Raw genomic sequence first — 17,288 nt, 5'->3', positions numbered from 1 at the left:
GGGCACCCAGGCCGCGCCCAAAGAGCACCAACAACTGCGCGGTCTGCGGCGCGAAAAGTAGATCTGCGGCTGAACCCCTACGCCGATTACTTAGCCGTGGCCCTATCGAGCGGGTGGTTCGAGCCCGAGGTGGCGCCGGTCCTGTAAATCGTGGAGGATCTCAGGTCCCCTGTGACCCAGGGCGTAGTCTGCTGTGTCATGGTGGCCTCCCTGTTCAAGAAACAGTTGGAAACTGGAGGTCGGTTGGGAACCATGCTTGTTGGGCGCGCGGAGGCCAGTTGGGAACCATGTTCGTTGGGCGCGCGGAGGCCGTTTGGGAGCCATGTTCGTTGGGCTCACGCAGACCTGGAATTAGTCCCTGGGCGGAGCCTGGAGCCGAGCGCGGCTGGTTGCCTGGGAGAAGCATAAGGGGGCGGGGGTGGGGGGGCGGGGAGAGGGTGTCGCACATGCGCACAGAGCCCGGGCGGCTACGGAAGGGGCGAGATTGTCCCTCGGCTGCAGCCGTGGTGCGACCCGGCCCGTTGCCGTAGAGATGGGCAGGGCTGGATGGAGTAGGGTGCGGTGAGCTGAGCTGACCCTGCTTCGCCACGGGGACTGCAGTGACCCCGGCTTGCCGGCAGGGCGGGTAACCAGTTGAGCCAGGGTGGGGCTGCTCAGGGGCGTGGAGCGGAGGCCAGGATTTCTCTGAAGACCCAGCACAAGCGATTCCTTTCTGCGACGAGACCATTGCTATGGAAACCAAAGCTCCAGGCCAGCGGAGATTGAGGCTCCCGGGTCGTGACTGGTCTTTCGCCCGAAGAACCTCGCCTGAGGCTTCCGGAAGCGGCTACTTCCTGAACGAACCCGCCCACCCTCCTGAGGGAGAGAGGTAAGACCCTCGGGGTCTTGACACCACGCAGGCGAAGAAGCCTGTTCCAATGCCAGCTCCCCCAGGAAACCTACCCGGCCCACCCCTAGAAGTGGTGCCTCGCTCTCCTTAACTCTTGGACTTTGTTCCACGTTCATAACTTAGTATTTGACGAACGCCCCGTGATGTTTGTTCTTTTTTCCCACACATAATAGACCATAAAGATTGGCTTCCTTACTTTATGACTGAACAAGTCCTTTTCCCCGCTGTGTCTCAGCTTCCTCTTATGTAAAATGGAAATATTAAATCTAGACGCCGGTCTGATTAGGTTGCTTTGAAGATCGAACCGGATGAGGGAAGCCAAAGACTTCATAGGCTGTAAAGTGGTGAAACTGAACTGCTACCCAATTGCTATTTTTTTCTTCTCCTCTCTCCCCCTCAAGCTAAATATTCTTTAGATCTCTTGTGGTTTCTTCAGGCGGTCTTTGCGACTCCCTATGCTCCAACCTGGAAGAAATCTCTTTACACTTCCCTTTCACAGAGTCCTGCATTTTAACTTCCCTATCAGAAGCAAGAAAAATATTTATCATTTTTAAAGGGCTTACTCTATGCCAAGCCCTGATAAAACTCTACGTGGGTTATCTCATTTAATTTCACAACATCCTTGTAAGGTAGGTACTGTTATCCTATTTTCAAGCTCTGTCTGCCTGTAATTGCCTGTTTACTATCTGTTTCTCCCGCTAGACTTTGAGCTCTCTGAGAAAAGGGGCCGTGCCTGTCTTGTACATTTCAGTATCTCCAATGCCTAATACAGTGCCTGATAGATATTTCTTTTCTTTTCTTTTCTTTTTTCTTTTCTTTTTTTTTTTTTTTTTTTTTTTTTTTGAGACGGAGTCTCGCTCTGTCGCCCAGGCTGGAGTGCAGTGGCCGGATCTCAGCTCACTGCAAGCTCCGCCTCCCGGGTTTACGCCATTCTCCTGCCTCAGCCTCCCGAGTAGCTGGGACTACAGGCGCCCACCACCTCGCCCAGCTAGTTTTTTGTATTTTTTTTAGTAGAGGCAGGGTTGCACCGTGTTAGCCAGGATGGTCTCGATATCCTGACCTCGTGATCCACCCGTCTCGGCCTCCCAAAGTGCTGGGATTACAAGCTTGAGCCACCGCGCCCGACCTCTTTTTCTTTTTTTTTAGATGGAGTCTCACACTGTCACCCAGGCTGTAGTGCAGTGGCGGGATCTTGGCTCGCTGCAACCTCTACCTCCCGGGTTCAAGCAGTTCTCCTGTCTCAGCCACCTGAGTAGCTGGAACTACAGGCCTATGCCACCACGCCTGGCTAATTTTTGTATTTTTAGGAGAGACGAGGTTTCACCATGTTGGTCAGGCTGGTCTTGAACTCCTGACCTCTGCCTGCCTCAGCCTCCCGAAGTGCTGGGATTATAGGCATGAGCCACCATGCCCAGCTCTGATAGATACTTCTTTACTAGCATGAAAATGACTCCCCCCATCACTGCCCTCACCCACAAGAGCATTGTCACTTCTGCAAACTTTTAGTTGCTGTGATGAACAGCACATTCCTGTATTCCCGTTACCCACTGGGCACTGGTTTGGGGGGACGTCAGTTCACTTCTCTCTGGATTTTCTGATGAGGATCCAGAATATTCCTTAGCATTTAGGCTTCCATCTGGGTTCAGGAGGCTTTTTCTTTGCCCTTCATATCACCTTTATAACAAGCCAGCCCTCTCTGTCCTTCCTGGGATGAGTCTGATGCATTTGAGTCTAGGGCATTGGCAGGTAGAATTTGCCTATACAACCTTTAGTCTTTCTCTTTGGTAGCCTCAGAACCACCCCCATCCCCACCCAGCCCCTCCCTGGAATTCTAGAGAAACATGGCCAGAGAAGTCATTCTTTCCAGAAAAACCTCTCAGAAGGCAGAGTCATAGCTGTTGGGAGTTATTTCTTCATTCAACAAATATTTATCAAGCACCTATGCCGGGCGCGGTGGCTCAAGCCTGTAATCCCAGCACTTTGTGAGGCCGAGACGGGCGGATCACGAGGTCAGGAGATCGAGACCATCCTGGCTAACATGGTGAAACCCCGTCTCTACTAAAAAATACAAAAAACTAGCCGGGCGAGGTGGCGGGCGCCTGTAGTCCCAGCTACTCAGGAGGCTGAGGCAGGAGAATGGCGTGAACCCGGGAGGCGGAGCTTGCAGTGAGCTGAGATCTGGCCACTGCACTCCAGCCTGGGCGACAGAGCAAGACTCCGTCTCAAAAAAAAAAAAAAAAAAAAAAAAGCACCTACTTGTGGGGACACAGCCCTTGGCACTAGTTGGTGATAGAGTGGGAGTGAAGATAGACACCGTCATATCCCTAGAGGGCTCACAGTCTGTGGGAGAGACAGACATTCATCAAATAATCAGGCAGATCAGGGCAAAACCACATTTTCAGTAAGTGTTAGGAAGGAGAGAACACAGGGCTAAGAAAGCCTGGAGCAGAGAGTCGGTCAAACATGAGGGAGGGGTGTGATCTAAGAAGATTTCCCTTAAAACAGTTACCTTTGAATTGGTATCTTAAGAATCCTCAGAATTCTGCAGTCTTCTGCTGAATGGACCACATCAGGATCTAGTAAGTTCATAAGGAAAGGGACTGAGAGATCAGCAGAGGCAAAGGCCACTAGCTGGAGAGGACAGGCTGTCCCTAAGGAACTGTAAGTGGCTCAGTTCACCTGAGGCCCTTCAGAGCATGGGGAAGCCTAGTAAGAGGCTAGAGAGACAGGCAGGAGCCAGGTCACAAATGGCCTTGACAGCCAAACTAAGTGGCTCCATCTTATCCTGACAGTGGATAGCCACTGAAATATATTAAGCAGGGAAACAAAACTTTGGCTCCTCATTTCTCATGCCTGGTGAAGACTGCCATTTGGCCTTGAAAGGTGTGATCTAAATCCAAATGGGCCTATTTCAGTGGGATGTATAAAGATGTCCTGGTTTTGCAGCTTTGTTTTAAGACTGAGAAAGTGAGGGTCCGAAAGTCTTAAGGAACGCTCCAGGGACCTGGGCCGCACCTGAAGAGCACCAACGACTGCGTGGTCCGCGGCGCAGGAAGCCGATCTGTGGCTGAACCCCTATGGCGATTACTTGGTGGCTGAGTCTATCAAGTGGGTGAAGGCAGGGAGTCGGCCTCTCCTTGGGGTGCATTTCCCAGCTCTGCTGCAGGCAGCATGATGCAGGTGTGGCAGGTCTTCCTGAGGCCCTGCTGCCTCTCTGTGCTTGCCCGTGGGGTTGCTGTGGTGCCCATTATGCTGACTTCAGGAAGCTTTTAGCCACTCCCTTTCCCAGGCCCTCTTCAGAGGCAAGGTGCAAGAGCATGTCTAACAATTTAGGACTTTGTATTTGACATCAGCTTCACATGGGCATATCCTATCTCTTTAAAGAGATTGTTCTTAGGGGGGGAAAATGGGGACCCTCCCTACTCTTAGACCAACCGTTTCCTCAGTGACTGCCAGCACAATCGGCTCTGGTTCCATGCCACTGGCTCAGGGCCTTATGATTTGGGCATAAAGTCGGAAGACTGAGGAGGAAGACTGTACAAGTGGTTCCCATTCAGAGGGACTGGAAGGAAGGAGAGAATTTGGAAGAGCAGCAAGAAGAGGGCTGTGTGAGCTTAAATGGAGAGTCAGACCAGGGCACACCTGAGGGACACAAGTCATCTGCCCAACTAGAACTGTGGGACCCCTCAAGGGAGGCCTCAAGTGCCAGACTTGGGGACCTGCCCTTTGTCCTATAGGGCAGTGCACATTAGACCACCTGAGAAGCATGCGGAAAATGCAGATTCATGCTCTTTACCCTGAGAGTCTGACTCTGTGGGTTTGGAGAGGGACCTGGGTATCAGTGCTTTAAATGAGTTTGCTGGGTAATTCTGCTGTGATGATCAGAGGACTACCGCGGGGAATGCTATAGGCCTATCCATCCATTTCCCAGGGATCCCCTGGATTTGGCCCTCTGGGCACCTGCCCTCTAAACATCCTCTCCCTCCCTGCAGTTTTCCATGGACACAGCCTAGCAGAAAGATGCAGCCTTCATGCTTCGCTGACTACTGACCTCTGACCGACCGCCTTGATGACAGCACCCTCGTGTGCCTTCCCAGTTCAGTTCCGGCAGCCCTCAGTCAGTGGCCTCTCGCAGATAACCAAGAGCCTGTATATCAGCAATGGTGTGGCCGCCAACAACAAGCTCATGCTGTCTAGCAACCAGATCACCATGGTCATCAATGTCTCAGTGGAGGTAGTGAACACCTTGTATGAGGATATCCAGTACATGCAGGTACCTGTAGCTGATGCCCCTAACTCACGTCTCTGTGACTTCTTTGACCCTATTGCTGACCATATCCACAGCGTGGAGATGAAGCAGGGCCGTACTTTGCTGCACTGCGCTGCTGGTGTGAGCCGCTCAGCCGCCCTGTGCCTCGCCTACCTCATGAAGTACCACGCCATGTCCCTGCTGGACGCCCACACGTGGACCAAGTCGTGCCGGCCCATCATCCGACCCAACAGCGGCTTTTGGGAGCAGCTCATCCACTATGAGTTTCAGTTGTTTGGCAAGAACACCGTGCACATGGTCAGTTCCCCAATGGGAATGATCCCTGACATCTATGAGAAGGAAGTCCGTTTGATGATTCCACTGTGAGCCATCCCACCAGCCCCTGCATTGGAGTCAGGGGTACAGGTCTATTGTTGATTCTACACCAAGATCCAAACTTGAACATTCTACTTTTGTTTATACAGAAAAAAACAGATGATGCCTTTTATGAGCACAAGGAAAAAGAGTTGCTGTAGCTTTTAACTTTATAATCCATTATTTTAAAGAGTGAACTCACTAGTTGTGAAATGGTGAAGGTCAGTTTTCTGCCCTGTGAGTGACAGGCGTCTGCTGGCCAGGGGATAGGTTGAGGCAGATGGTGCCCAGAAGAAAGAGGCCAGCACCCATTGCACATGGCAGGCCTGGAATCCTGCAGCCCTCCCCAAAACCGAGTGACCCAGGAATGAATCTGCTACAATTCCATCTCGTTCTTTCATACCCAGAGCCAGAGCCAGAGCCAGAGCCAGAGCCTTAAGCATCATGGTACCTCTTGCGCTTCTCACAGTAAGTGCCAATCTGCTAGATAAATGGCCTTCAGGCAGTGCTCCAGGAATCCTGGGGGGTCCCAGGCCACCTGTGCTTCCACCTTCACTACAAGTGGCCCAATTCTGGTTTTCTAGATTGTACTTATGCATAAGGTAGTTTCTAAAGAAAACATTCCACTGTTTAATTTTTTTTTTCTTTTTTGAGACTGTCTTGCTCTGTCACCCATGCTAGAGTGCAGTAGTGTGATGATGGCTCACTGTAGCCACAACCTCTCAGGCTCAAGTGATCCTCTTTACCTTAGCCTGCTGAGTGGCTGGGACTACAGATGTGTGCCACCATGCCCGCCTCATTTTTTTTCTTTTTTTATAGAGATGAGGTTTTACTATGTTGCCCAGACTGGTCTCAAACTCCTGGCCTCAAGCAGTCCTCCTGCCTCAGCCTCCCAAACTGTTGGTGAGCCACTGCACCCGGATACCACTGTATAAAAAATTAAAAAAAAAAAAATTGTGAGTACTATTGTACATGGCAAAGTTTCAAAGAGCTCTTGGCCATCCCTCACCAAACTTTAACGAAAGATGGTGTTGGTCCCCTTCTCCAGGGCACATGAGAAAAACAGGCCTGACATCAGGCCTCGGGTTCTTCTCTTGGGCCTTGGCTTGGAAGGCTGGAGCTTTGGACCAGTGCCCAGCCCTGTCACCTCCTCTTCATGCGACCTGGACCCCTGGGAGCATCAGTGTCCTCATCGGTCCAATGATATCCCTTTTCTTACAGAGTTGTCATGAAGATTCAACAATTTCTTGGCATAATGCCTGGCCCATGGTGTGTGCTTAGTGCAAATGGCAGCTCTCATCATGAATGATAGACTCTTTAACCCTGCTGGTCCCAGGTCGGCACACACATCCTCATAATGGCATTTCTCCTTTCTGTGCACAGCCCTTTATTGTTATAAAGTACTGTTCCAAAAAGTTACCCTGTGTAAAAGAAAAAAAATGGTTTAAGTCCTTTCAGACCCTACCTCAGAGGAGGCCTAGACTTAGAGCCTTTTGAGAGCTTCCATCTTGTTTAATCTAGGTGCAATCTAGGGGTCCTGAAGCAAGGAGCACAATTCCAGTGTCCCCCAATTACTTCTAAACAGTGATTGCAGCCTTGTTTAGAATCAATATGAAAACTTGGCACCCTGGCTGACTACTGGGATTCATAAGGGGCAGTGTCAAAGGGACTAACGAGCGGACTCCATCAGTAGGCCCTGGAATTCAGGATTGTTCACATCCCCTCGGTGCCAAGGACCTGGCTCAAGACCACCTGTTCTGATCCAGAGGTTTTCAGCAAACAGCATTTGAAACAGAAGCACAGCTGCTCTGTTTGACACCGAACTGTGGCTCCAGATTCCAGTGGAAGCCAAATGCTTTTTCTTTTACAGCTGGGTGCCTGTAATCCCAGTTACTTGGGAGATGAGGCAGGAGAATCACTTGAACCTGGGAGGCAGAGGTTGCAGTGAAACGAGATTGCACCATTGCACTGCAGCCTGGGCAACAAGAATGAGACTCCATCTCAAAAAAAAAATAAAAAAGGGAAAAGAAAAGAAAAAAAAAGAAATGCCTGGGACCAGAAATATTTGGATTATTTTCAGGTTAATATTTGCTTTACCTGAAGCAAATACTAGTTGAGCATCCCAACTCGAAAATCCAAAATGCTTAAATAAGTATTTCCTTTGAAGTCATTTCAGCTCTCAAAAAGTTTTAGATTTTGAGCATTTCAGATTTTTGGATTTGAGATCCATGAATGGGTCTCAAACTATATTTCACTTGCGGGGGCTGTTGTAGTTTTTTTCCACTTGCTCATTGTTAGTATATAGAAATACAATTGAGGCCGGGCGTGGCGGCTCATGCCTGTAATGCCAGCACTTTGGGAGGTAGAGGTGGCCAGATCATTTGAGGTCAAGTGTTCGAGACCAGCCTGGCCAACATGGCAAAAGCCTCGTGTCTGCTAAAAATACAAAAGTTAGCAGGGCGTGGTGGCAAGTGCCTGTAATTCCAGCTACTGAGATTAGAGGCTGAGACAGGAGAATTACTTGAACCTGGGAGGCAGAGGTTGCAGTGAGCCAATATCATGACATTGCACTCCAGCCTGGGCAACAGAGCAAGACTCCATCTCAAAAAAAAAAAAAAAGAAAAATTGTTCTGTGCCTTCCGGCCCCCATGGTTTTTTCTCAGAAATCCAGAGGCATTCTAACTATTGTTTCCCAACAGGTAATGCTTTATTTTTCCCCAGCTGCTTTTTAAGATTTTCTCCTTGTCTTTGGTTCTCATCAGTTTTTGACTATGATGTGTATGGACATGGATTTCTTTGGGTTATCCTTATCAGAGTTCACAGAGCCACCTGATTGTGTTTCAGAAATCTGGGAAGTTCTCAGCTATGATTTCTTCAAATATTGTTTTCTGCACCATACTGTCCTTTACTTCTGTGTCACTGATAATATGAACATTAGACCTTCTGACATTGTCCATGAATTCCTGAGACTATTCATTTAAAAAAAATTTTTTCTTTAGGTGGGTGTGGTGGCATGCACCTATAGTCCCAGCTGTTTGTTGGGGCTGAAGTGAGAGATCACTTGAGCCCAGGAGGTCAAGGCTGCAGTGAGCCAATATTGCGCTTCAGCCTGGGTGACAAAGTGAGACCCTGTTTCAAAAAAAAATTTTTTTTTTCTCTCTGCTGCTCATTTTGGATAATGATCAGTTTACTCTTGGTGCTGTAACAAATTATCACAAACTTGGTGGCTTAGTGGCTTAAAACAACATCCATATATTTTCTCACAATTTCTGTAGGTCAGAAGTTTGACTGGACTTGACTGGTCCTCTGCTTAAAGTCTCACAAGGTCAAAATCACGTTTCATAAGGCCAAAACCAAATGTGTTTTTCCCTGGAGGCTCTGAGGAAGAATTTGCTTCCGTGTTCACTTGGATTCTTGGCTGAATTTAGTTCATTGCAGTTGTAGGGTAGAGGACCCTGTTTTCTTAGCTATCAGCTGGGGGCTGGCCTTTTGTCTGTAGAAGCTGCCCACATTCTGGTGCTTTCTATGTGTCCCCCTCCAGAAATAGGTTGAATTTTTCTCACACTTTAAATACCTCTAACTTTTCCTTCTGTTAGCATCTAAGTCCAGCCAAAGAGAATCACTCTGCTTTAAAAGACTCACGTGATTAGAATGAGCCCACTAAAATAAAAATAAAATCAGTTACATCTGCATAAGTTACATCTGCAGTCTCCTTTGTCATATAAAGTAACATTCACATTTTCCAGGGAATAGGTCAGAAACATCATTTCCAAATCTTGATTCTAATGTTTTCTTAGTTATAAAATTCTTATTTAGCCTGTAATCCCTCCAGTTTGGGAGGCTGAGGCAGGTGGATCACCTGAGTTCAGGAGTTTGAGACCAGCCTGGTCAACATGGTGAAACCGTGTCTATTCTACTAAAAATACAAAAGTTAGCCAGGCATGGTGGCACATACCTATAGTCCCAGCTACTCCAGAGGCTTAGGAGAATCACTTGAACCCAGGAGGCGGTGGTTGCACCACTGTACTTCAGCCTGGGTGACAAGAGCGAAACTCCATCTCAATAAATAAATATTAAAAAAAGAAACATTTTAAAAAATAAAATTCCTATTCGATTGTTTTCTTTGTCCTCTATTTCTCCGTTAAGACTTTCCATCTTTCATTTTTAAAGTCTTTTTCTGGGCTGGACGTGGTGGCTCATGCCTATAATCCCAGCATTTTGGGAGGCTGAGGTGAGTGGATTACCTGAGGTCAGGAGTTCGAGACCAGCCTGGCCAACATGTTGAAACCCCGTCTCTAAAAATGCAAAAAATTATCTGGATGTGGTGGCGGGCACCTGTAATCATAGCTACCTAGAAGGCTGAGGCAGGAGAATTGCTTGAACCCAGGAGGTGGAGGTTGCAGTGAGCCGAGATCACACTATTGACCTCGAGCCTGGGCAACAGAAGTGAAACTCCATCGTCTTTTTCTGATAATTCCAACATCTGGGTCATCTCAGGGTCCAGACTTTCCTCATTCTTTGTGTGTAATTTTGATTGTATCCCAGGCATTTTGAGCAGGTCTTGTTTAAATCCCACGGAAAATGTCGGGTTTTTGTTTTAGGAGGCAGTTGACCCTCTTAGGTTCAGTTCTGATCTGTCTCCTGTGGGCTGTTGTAGTTCCAATATCAGTTCAGTTTCAAAGCCTTTGCCATGTTAATCAGAACAGTCCTAAGCTTATGCCACCCAGTGACCAGTCTGAAACCTGGGTGTTCTGCCTAATAGTTCAGTTCTCATTCACTGGAATACTGTTTAGAGTCAGATGTATGCATGTGAGCCTACACATTCATGTGCAACTTAATGGGATCTGTTTCACAAGCTCTCTCCTGTCCACATTCTCGCCCACACTCTCCAGCTTTCAAGACCCCTCATTTTCCTGGCCCTTTAGCTAGAAATTGGGACTTTTAGTCTCCCTGCTCTGTTACGTACCTTCCATGGCGGGGTGTGCTCTTGGGCCAGGTGACAGGATGAAGAGAGAAAAAAGGCAACAGAGATTCCCCTCTTCTACTTTTCAGATCGCAGATGCTTTGGATAGATGAAAGGATTCCACTCTGTCAGAGTTTTAGGTGCTTTTCTGGCCGCCACTGCTACTGCTGCTACCAAAAAAAAAAAAAAAAATTTCTGGAGACAGAGTCTCACTGTGTTGCCCTGGCTGGTCTCTAACTCCTGGCCTCAAGTGATCCTCCTGCCTCAGCATCCCAAAGTTCTGGGATTACAGGCATGAACAACTGCACCCAGCCTTGTTAATATTTCTTTTTCAGAGTCCTCAGATGCATTCTTTCCAGGGCTTTTAGTTGCAGCCAGTGGGAGACACAGACTGTGCTTTATCTATCTTACTTAGAACTGGAACCCTGAGGACTTACTTTTTTTTTTAACTGAAAAAAAAAAATTTTTTTTTGAGATGGTCTTATTCTGTTGCCCAGGCTAGATACTGTGGTGTGATCACCACCCACTGCAGCCTCAACCTCCCAGCCTCCAGTGATCCTCTTACCTCAGCCTCCTGAGTAACTGGAACTTAGAGGCACTCACCACCATACCCAGCTAATTATTATTATTTTTTTTTTTTTTTGAGACAGAGTCTTGCACTGTTGCCCAGGCTGCAGTGCAGTGGCACAATCTCAGCTCATTGCAAGCTCCGCCTCCTGGGTTTACGCCGTTCTCCTGCCTCAGCCTCCCTAGTAGCTAGGACTACAGGCGCCCGCCACCACGCCCGGCTAATTTTCTGTACTTTTAGTAGAAACGGGGTTTCACCGTGTTAGCCAGGATGGTCTCCATATCCTGACCTCGTGACCTTCCTGCCTCGGCCTCCCAAAGTGCTGGGATTAGAGGTGTGAGTCATCACGCCCGGCCTATTTTTAAAATATTTAAAAATTTTTTTTAGAGACAGGGTCTCACCATGTTGCCCAGGCTGGTCTCAAATTCCTGAGCTCAAGTGATCTATCTGTCTTGGCTTCCCAAAGTGCTGGGATTATAGGCGTGATCCACTACACCGGTCAGAATTTTTTTTTTTTTTTTTTTTTTTGGAGACAGAATCTTGCTCTGTCACCCAGGCTAAAGTGCAATGGCCTGATCTCGGCTCACTGCAATCTCCGCCTCCCGGTTTCAAGCAGTTCTGCCTCAGCCTCCCAAGTAGCTGAGATGACAGGTGCCCGCCACCACACCTATTTTTTTTTTTTTTTGTATTTTTAGTAGAGACAAAGTTTCACCATGTTGGCCAGGCTGGTCTCAAACTCCTGACCTCAGGTGATCCATCTGCTTTGGCCTCCCAAAGTGCTGGGATTACAGGTGTGAGTCACTGCACCCAGCCCAGAAATTCATTTTACATGCTCATTCGTAGAAAAGGGGAAACAAATACGGTCCAGCCACAATATCCCCATCTTCCTAACCAAGTCAACATGTTAGTATTGTGATCTAGGTCCTTCCTCCTGAGCATTTTTTCATAGTTGAGTAAACATAATTTTCATTCCTCCTTTTTTAAGTTTTAATCACTTTTTATATTGTTATACAAAATAGAGAGAGGGTTTCACTATGTTGGCCACACTGGTCTCGAACTCCTGGGTTCAAGTGATCCTTCCTCCTCAGCCTCCCAAAGTGCTGGGATTACAGGCATGAGCCACTGGGCCCAGCCATTCCTCCTTTTTAACTCTCTTTTTAAATATTCAGAATTGGACATGATGAGATCAGGATTTCATCTCCTAAGTGGGAGAGGTTAAGGTTGAGGGCTTTTGAGAGGGTCCACGTCCTTTTCCCAAACAGTTCACGCTGTTCTTTTGGACTCAGAGTAGAGCAACCTTTTACTCAGACAACCTAGGAAGAAGGTCATGTTGAGGTTTGAATGCAGTCCTATAGTAGGGGAGAAAGAAATGGTCCCATAGCCTAACACCCTGGCTTAGAACAGGGATTCTAGGCCTCTGTTTGATTACATGAACCTTTAATATTCTCCAAAAGTGAGGAAGCACTTTCTTTCCAAAGTCAATTAAATTTGGTTTGAGAAGTTTCTGTGAAGTTTATAATGCCCTGTCAGATAAACAGGAACATGCTGTTGGCCCTGAGGATTTCTCGGAATGACCAATGTTGAGATGGTGATCTAATTACAAATCCCAGGGGGCAGGAAGCTCTTGACCTTAAAGCACACAGCCCTGCTTTCCTATCCTGGGATGTTAAATCTAAATGTCCTTAGAGGCCAAGTGCAGTGGCTCATGCCTGTAATCCCAGCAATTTGGGTGACTGAGGCAGGAGGATCACTTGAGCTTGGGAATTTGCTATCAGCCTGGGCAACATAGTGAGGCTCCTTCTCTACAAAAAGTTAAAAAAAAAAAAAAAAAAATAGCCCAGCATGGTGGTGCACACCTGTATTCCCAGCTACTCGGGAGGCTGAGGTGGAAGGATCGCTTGAGCCCAAGGAAGTCAAGGCTGCATTGAACTATGATGGCACCACTGCACTGCGTCCTCGGCAACAGAGCAAGACCCTTTTTTTTTTTCCGTACTCTGTTACCCAGACTGGAGTGCAGTAGTGTAATCATGGCCCACTACAGCCTCCCACCTCAGCCTCCCAAGTAGCTGGGACTATAGGCTCTCTCCTGGGCTTCCTGACAGCCATGGTGGCTAAGAAGGCCCGAAGGTGGTGGTCATACACTGCGGGGACATCAACATTTCTGGCAATGTCCATAGAAACAAGTTGAAGTACCTGGCCTTCCTCCGCAAGCGCATAAACGGAGCAACCCTTCCCGATGCACCTGCCACTTCTGGGCCCCCACCACTTCCAGGTCCCCGGACGCATCTTCTGGTGGACGGTGGGGCAAGGAAACCAAGGAGGCCAGGCTGCCTGGGACTACTTCAAGGTGTGTAATGGCATCCCACCGCCCTATGACGAAAAAGCGGGTGGTGGTTCCTGCTGCCTTCCAGGTCGTGAGTCTGAAGCCTACAAGGAAGTTTGCCTACCTGGGGCACCTGGCTCACAAGGTTGGCTGGAAGTACCAGACAGTGACAGCCGCCCTGCAGGAGAAGAGGAAGAAGGCCAAGATCCACTACTGGAATAAGAAACAGCTCATGAGATGGCCGGGCGCGGGGGCTCACGCCTGTAATCCCAGAACTTTGGGAAGCGGAGGTGGACGGATCACAAGGTCAGAAGATCGAAACCATCCTGGCTAACACGGTGAAACCCTGTCTCTACTAAAAAAAAAAAAAAAAATCCGGGTGTGGTGGTGGGCACCTGTAGTCCCAGCTACTCAGGAGGCTGAGGCAAGAGAATGGCGTGAACCCGGGAGGCAGAGCTTTCAGTGAGCCGAGATCACGCCACTGCACTCCAGCCTCTGCGACAGAGCGAGACTCCATCTCAAAAAAAACAAAAAAGAAACCAGCTCATGAGGCTACAGAAACAGGCCGAAAAGAACGTGGAGAAGGAAACACAAATACACAGATGTACTCAAGACCCATGGACTCCTGCTCTGAGCCCAATAAAGACTGTTTATTCCTCAATAAATAAAAATAAATAAAAACAGGGAACTTTGCTTTGGCTTGATTGATTTTGGGCTCCAGCGTAATAAGGGTTCTTCTCCAGAGAAAGTCTAAACATACAGAAATTCCCAGCCTAGGCAGCAGGTGCAGCTGGGATGCTGGCAGTGCTTAGGGAAGGAGGGAGGCAGCCAGGCATGGTGGCTTAGGGCTGTATCCCAAGCACTTTGGGAGGCCGAGGTGGGCGGATCAGCCTGGCCAACATGGTGAAACCTAGTCTCTACTAAAATACAAAAAAATTAGCCGGGCATGGTGGTGTGCAATTGTAGTTCCAGCTACTCAGGAGGCTGAGGCAGGAGAATCGCTTGAACCCAGGAGGCAGAGGTTGCAGTGAGCTGAGATCGCACCACTGCACTCCAGCCTGGGCAACAGAGCAAGACTCTGTCTCAAAAAAAAAAAGGAGGAGGAAGGGGGCACATGAGGGTTGTGGTAGTTGGGATAGGATAGGGCTGCAGGAGACCTAGATACTGAGAGACGTAAGCAGGCATAGAGAACAGGGGTGGTCCCCAATAGCCGAAGGGTTCAGGGCAGTGGGGTAGGCTTAGAAACATCAGAATATCCAGGGCTTCACATACCAGGCCAGGGAGCCCAGGCCTTGTCCTGCCAGTGGTGGGGAGCACAGAAGGCAGCCACTAGCCCTCACTGAGGAAACATCTACTAAGTGCATGCTGCGGGCAAGGACTGTGCAGTACTTGGTTAGGGAGGATGCAGAGGTGTGGCTGACAAGACCCCACCCAGAACAGAATGCTCCCAGGCTAATTCCTCATAGGGCTCCAGGCTATGTCCTCAAGTCCTCAATCACTCATGCGACAGATATTCACTGATACTGTAGCTAGCTTCAGAGATGTCCTCAGTAATCCCGTCTTCCTGGTAGTCCTGCCCTTGTGTAGTCAATGTGGGAAGGGCTCATATTAAATAGACTGGTAAGCAATAAGATACTGGAGAAATGACAGAGTGTGACCTTTGAGATTAGATTTAAAAGGACTTTGTGGTTTCTGGCTCTCTTGAATCACTCACTCTGGTGGACACCAACTACTCTGTGTTGAGGACACTCAAGGGGCCCTATGGAGAAGCCCCCATGGCAAGGAACTGAGGCCTCCTGCCAACAGCCACGTGAATGCCTCATTTCTAATGGAAATCTGAAACCATCTTTGCAAAACTGTGACTGACACAGTGAAAGAGATCTAACTTAATCGACTCCATCTTGCTTCTAACCTCCAAGCTGTCTTTGTTCATTCCTGGGCATAGGCTGAACTAACATTCGGAGAAACCTAGTTTATGGTTTATAGATTAAAATGAAGATGATAACAGCCCTTTCCCAAAGCAGACCTCTTTCTTGCCTAGGGACTAGATTGCCTATATAGGACTAACATTAGCCACAAGATTAGAAATTATGGTTTAGGAGTCGTGCAGCTGGAGGCTGCAAGATTCTGACCCTCCCTAAACTGCTCCTAAGATCAGTGCTCGAGATATTTTGCAGATCCTGTGCCTGATGGATCAGCTGGCACCACCCAGATGGATAAACTAGCTCGTCTGATCTTGTGGCCCCCACCCAGGAACTGACTGGGCACTAGAAGACAGCTTCAACATCCTGGGATTTCATCCCTGACCAATCAGCACTCTTGTCTCACTGGCTTCCCCCAACCCACCAAGTTGTCCTTAAAAACTCTGCTCCCTGAATGGTCGGGGAGACTGATTTCAGTAATAATAAAACTCTGGTCTCCTGCACCGCAGGCTCTGTGTGAGTTACTCTTTCTGTATTGGTAATTCCCGTCTTGATAAATCGGCTTTGTCTAGGCAGCAGGCAAAGTGAACCCATTGGGGGATCACAAATCCTCCAGCCCCAGCCAAGCTTTCAGATGACTGAAGCTCAGGCCAGCATCTTGACTACAATTTCATGAGAAACTCAACCAGAACCAACCCACTAAGCCACTCCCGAATTCCTGATCCACTGAAACTGTGAGACACTACATGTTTGTTGCTCTAAGCCATCAGGTTTTGAGATTAATAGTTATTCTAAATCAATACAACCGATACCCACTCTGCCCCAACACTGTCCCCACCATCATGTAGTTACCTAGACCACAACAACAGGTCTTCCCTAATCTCCCTGCCTCCTGTCTCGAGCCCCTCCAATTTTTTCTCTACATAGGGTCTGTCATGTGCATCCGTGGCTCAAAACCTCTCGTGGGCCTCCATTAAGTGGCCCTCAGTTAAGTATTTTGTGCTATTTCCAGGAAGTTATTTAGTGCAGTGGTGGAGGATTTGACATCCCTGAGCTAATTTGAGGGCAGCGTAGCATGAAGGAGCTGCTCCTTCCAGGGGGCCAGGGCAAACAAGGACTCTTCATGATCCTTGTTTGCCCTGGCCCCCTGGAATGCCAATCCAAGGGCCACTAGGGGAGGGTAGAAGGGGCACCAGGCAGCTGGGCCTGAGACAGGTCTTTGTTTCGAAGTCCACAATGGCAGGATGCCCAGCACAGACCCAGCTTCCCAGGCTTCCTCCGAGGCAGGACAAGGGGACTGGAGGCTTGGCATCCACACTGCTGTGCTCTGGCGGGAGCATCCCTGGGGGACTCTCAGTGTGCTCCGGCAGGCTGAGGAGGGGTGGGGCAGATAACAAGAGAAGCCTTGAGGAGGAAGTGGAAGCATCTGTGATAAGACTGAGGCCTTCCTAGGCCTTTGTCCATTACAGCTCCAGAAGCTGGTAGGGGGTTAAGTTCCACTGCTGCCCCCACTCAATGCACAGAGGCACAGGTGGGGAGGACCTTGCACAAGATCACACAGCTCAGATGTACTGAAGCCAGGATTCAAGCAAAAGTCCAACTCCGAAGCCCTTGTTCTTTTTTATTTATTTTTATTTATTTTTTGAGATGGAGACTCATTCTGTCACCCAAGTTGGAGTGCAGTGGCGCGATCTTGGCTCGCAGTCCAAGCTCAGACTACAGGTGCACCCACCATACTCTGCTGTCTGTTCTTGACTAATCTCTCCTGCCCACTCCATGCCACATGCTATGCCGGTGCTCGGGAGAGAGCAGTGAGCCCTCCTGGAGCCCAGTCCAGTGGAGAAGAGAGACGAGAATCCAGCCCTGATGGTGGGATGTGATCAGGGCCCTGCCTGGAGAGGTGCAGGGAGCTGGGGTGAGCTTTGGTTGGAGCTTCAAACTCAGCTTGGCATGGAATGGGGTGGGGTCTTGTGGGGAGAGCAGAGCTTCCTAAGGGAGG

The 17,288-nt window shown here is 48.7% G+C and overlaps 1 protein-coding gene and 1 pseudogene across 6 annotated transcripts; both read left to right on the top strand.

Annotated features, from left to right (window-relative positions):
- Positions 1–443: 443 nt before the first annotated feature.
- Positions 444–15,792, top strand: LOC105487224 (dual specificity phosphatase 18). 6 transcript variants are annotated; one of them, XM_071080407.1, is made up of 3 exons: positions 444–868; positions 4,882–5,123; positions 5,234–8,457. In XM_071080407.1, the coding sequence occupies exons 2-3, from the start codon at positions 4,959–4,961 to the stop codon at positions 5,420–5,422; spliced, it is 354 nt and encodes a 117-aa protein (XP_070936508.1). In that variant the 5' UTR covers positions 444–868; positions 4,882–4,958; the 3' UTR covers positions 5,423–8,457. The 6 variants fall into 6 exon arrangements, 2 of the variants coding, with proteins under 2 accessions (XP_070936508.1, XP_011748903.1); XR_011614057.1 differs by adding an exon at positions 15,545–15,792 and having other exon boundaries at positions 447–868; positions 4,882–5,981; XR_011614055.1 differs by adding an exon at positions 15,521–15,792 and having other exon boundaries at positions 447–868; positions 4,882–5,981.
- Positions 10,095–14,051, top strand: LOC139358402 (large ribosomal subunit protein uL13-like; annotated as a pseudogene).
- Positions 15,793–17,288: the final 1,496 nt, after the last annotated feature.

This window comes from Macaca nemestrina, chromosome 15 (assembly GCF_043159975.1).
Source record: "Macaca nemestrina isolate mMacNem1 chromosome 15, mMacNem.hap1, whole genome shotgun sequence".
Classification (NCBI taxonomy): domain Eukaryota; kingdom Metazoa; phylum Chordata; class Mammalia; order Primates; family Cercopithecidae; genus Macaca; species Macaca nemestrina.
Note: the sequence above shows the minus strand (reverse complement) of the source record. Positions and strands in the feature narration are given on the sequence as shown.

Excerpts from the sequence above, each read along its gene's own strand:
- LOC105487224 (XM_011750601.3), top strand. The coding sequence starts at position 4,959 with ATGACAGCACCCTCGTGTGCCTTCCCAGTTCAGTTCCGGCAGCCCTCA.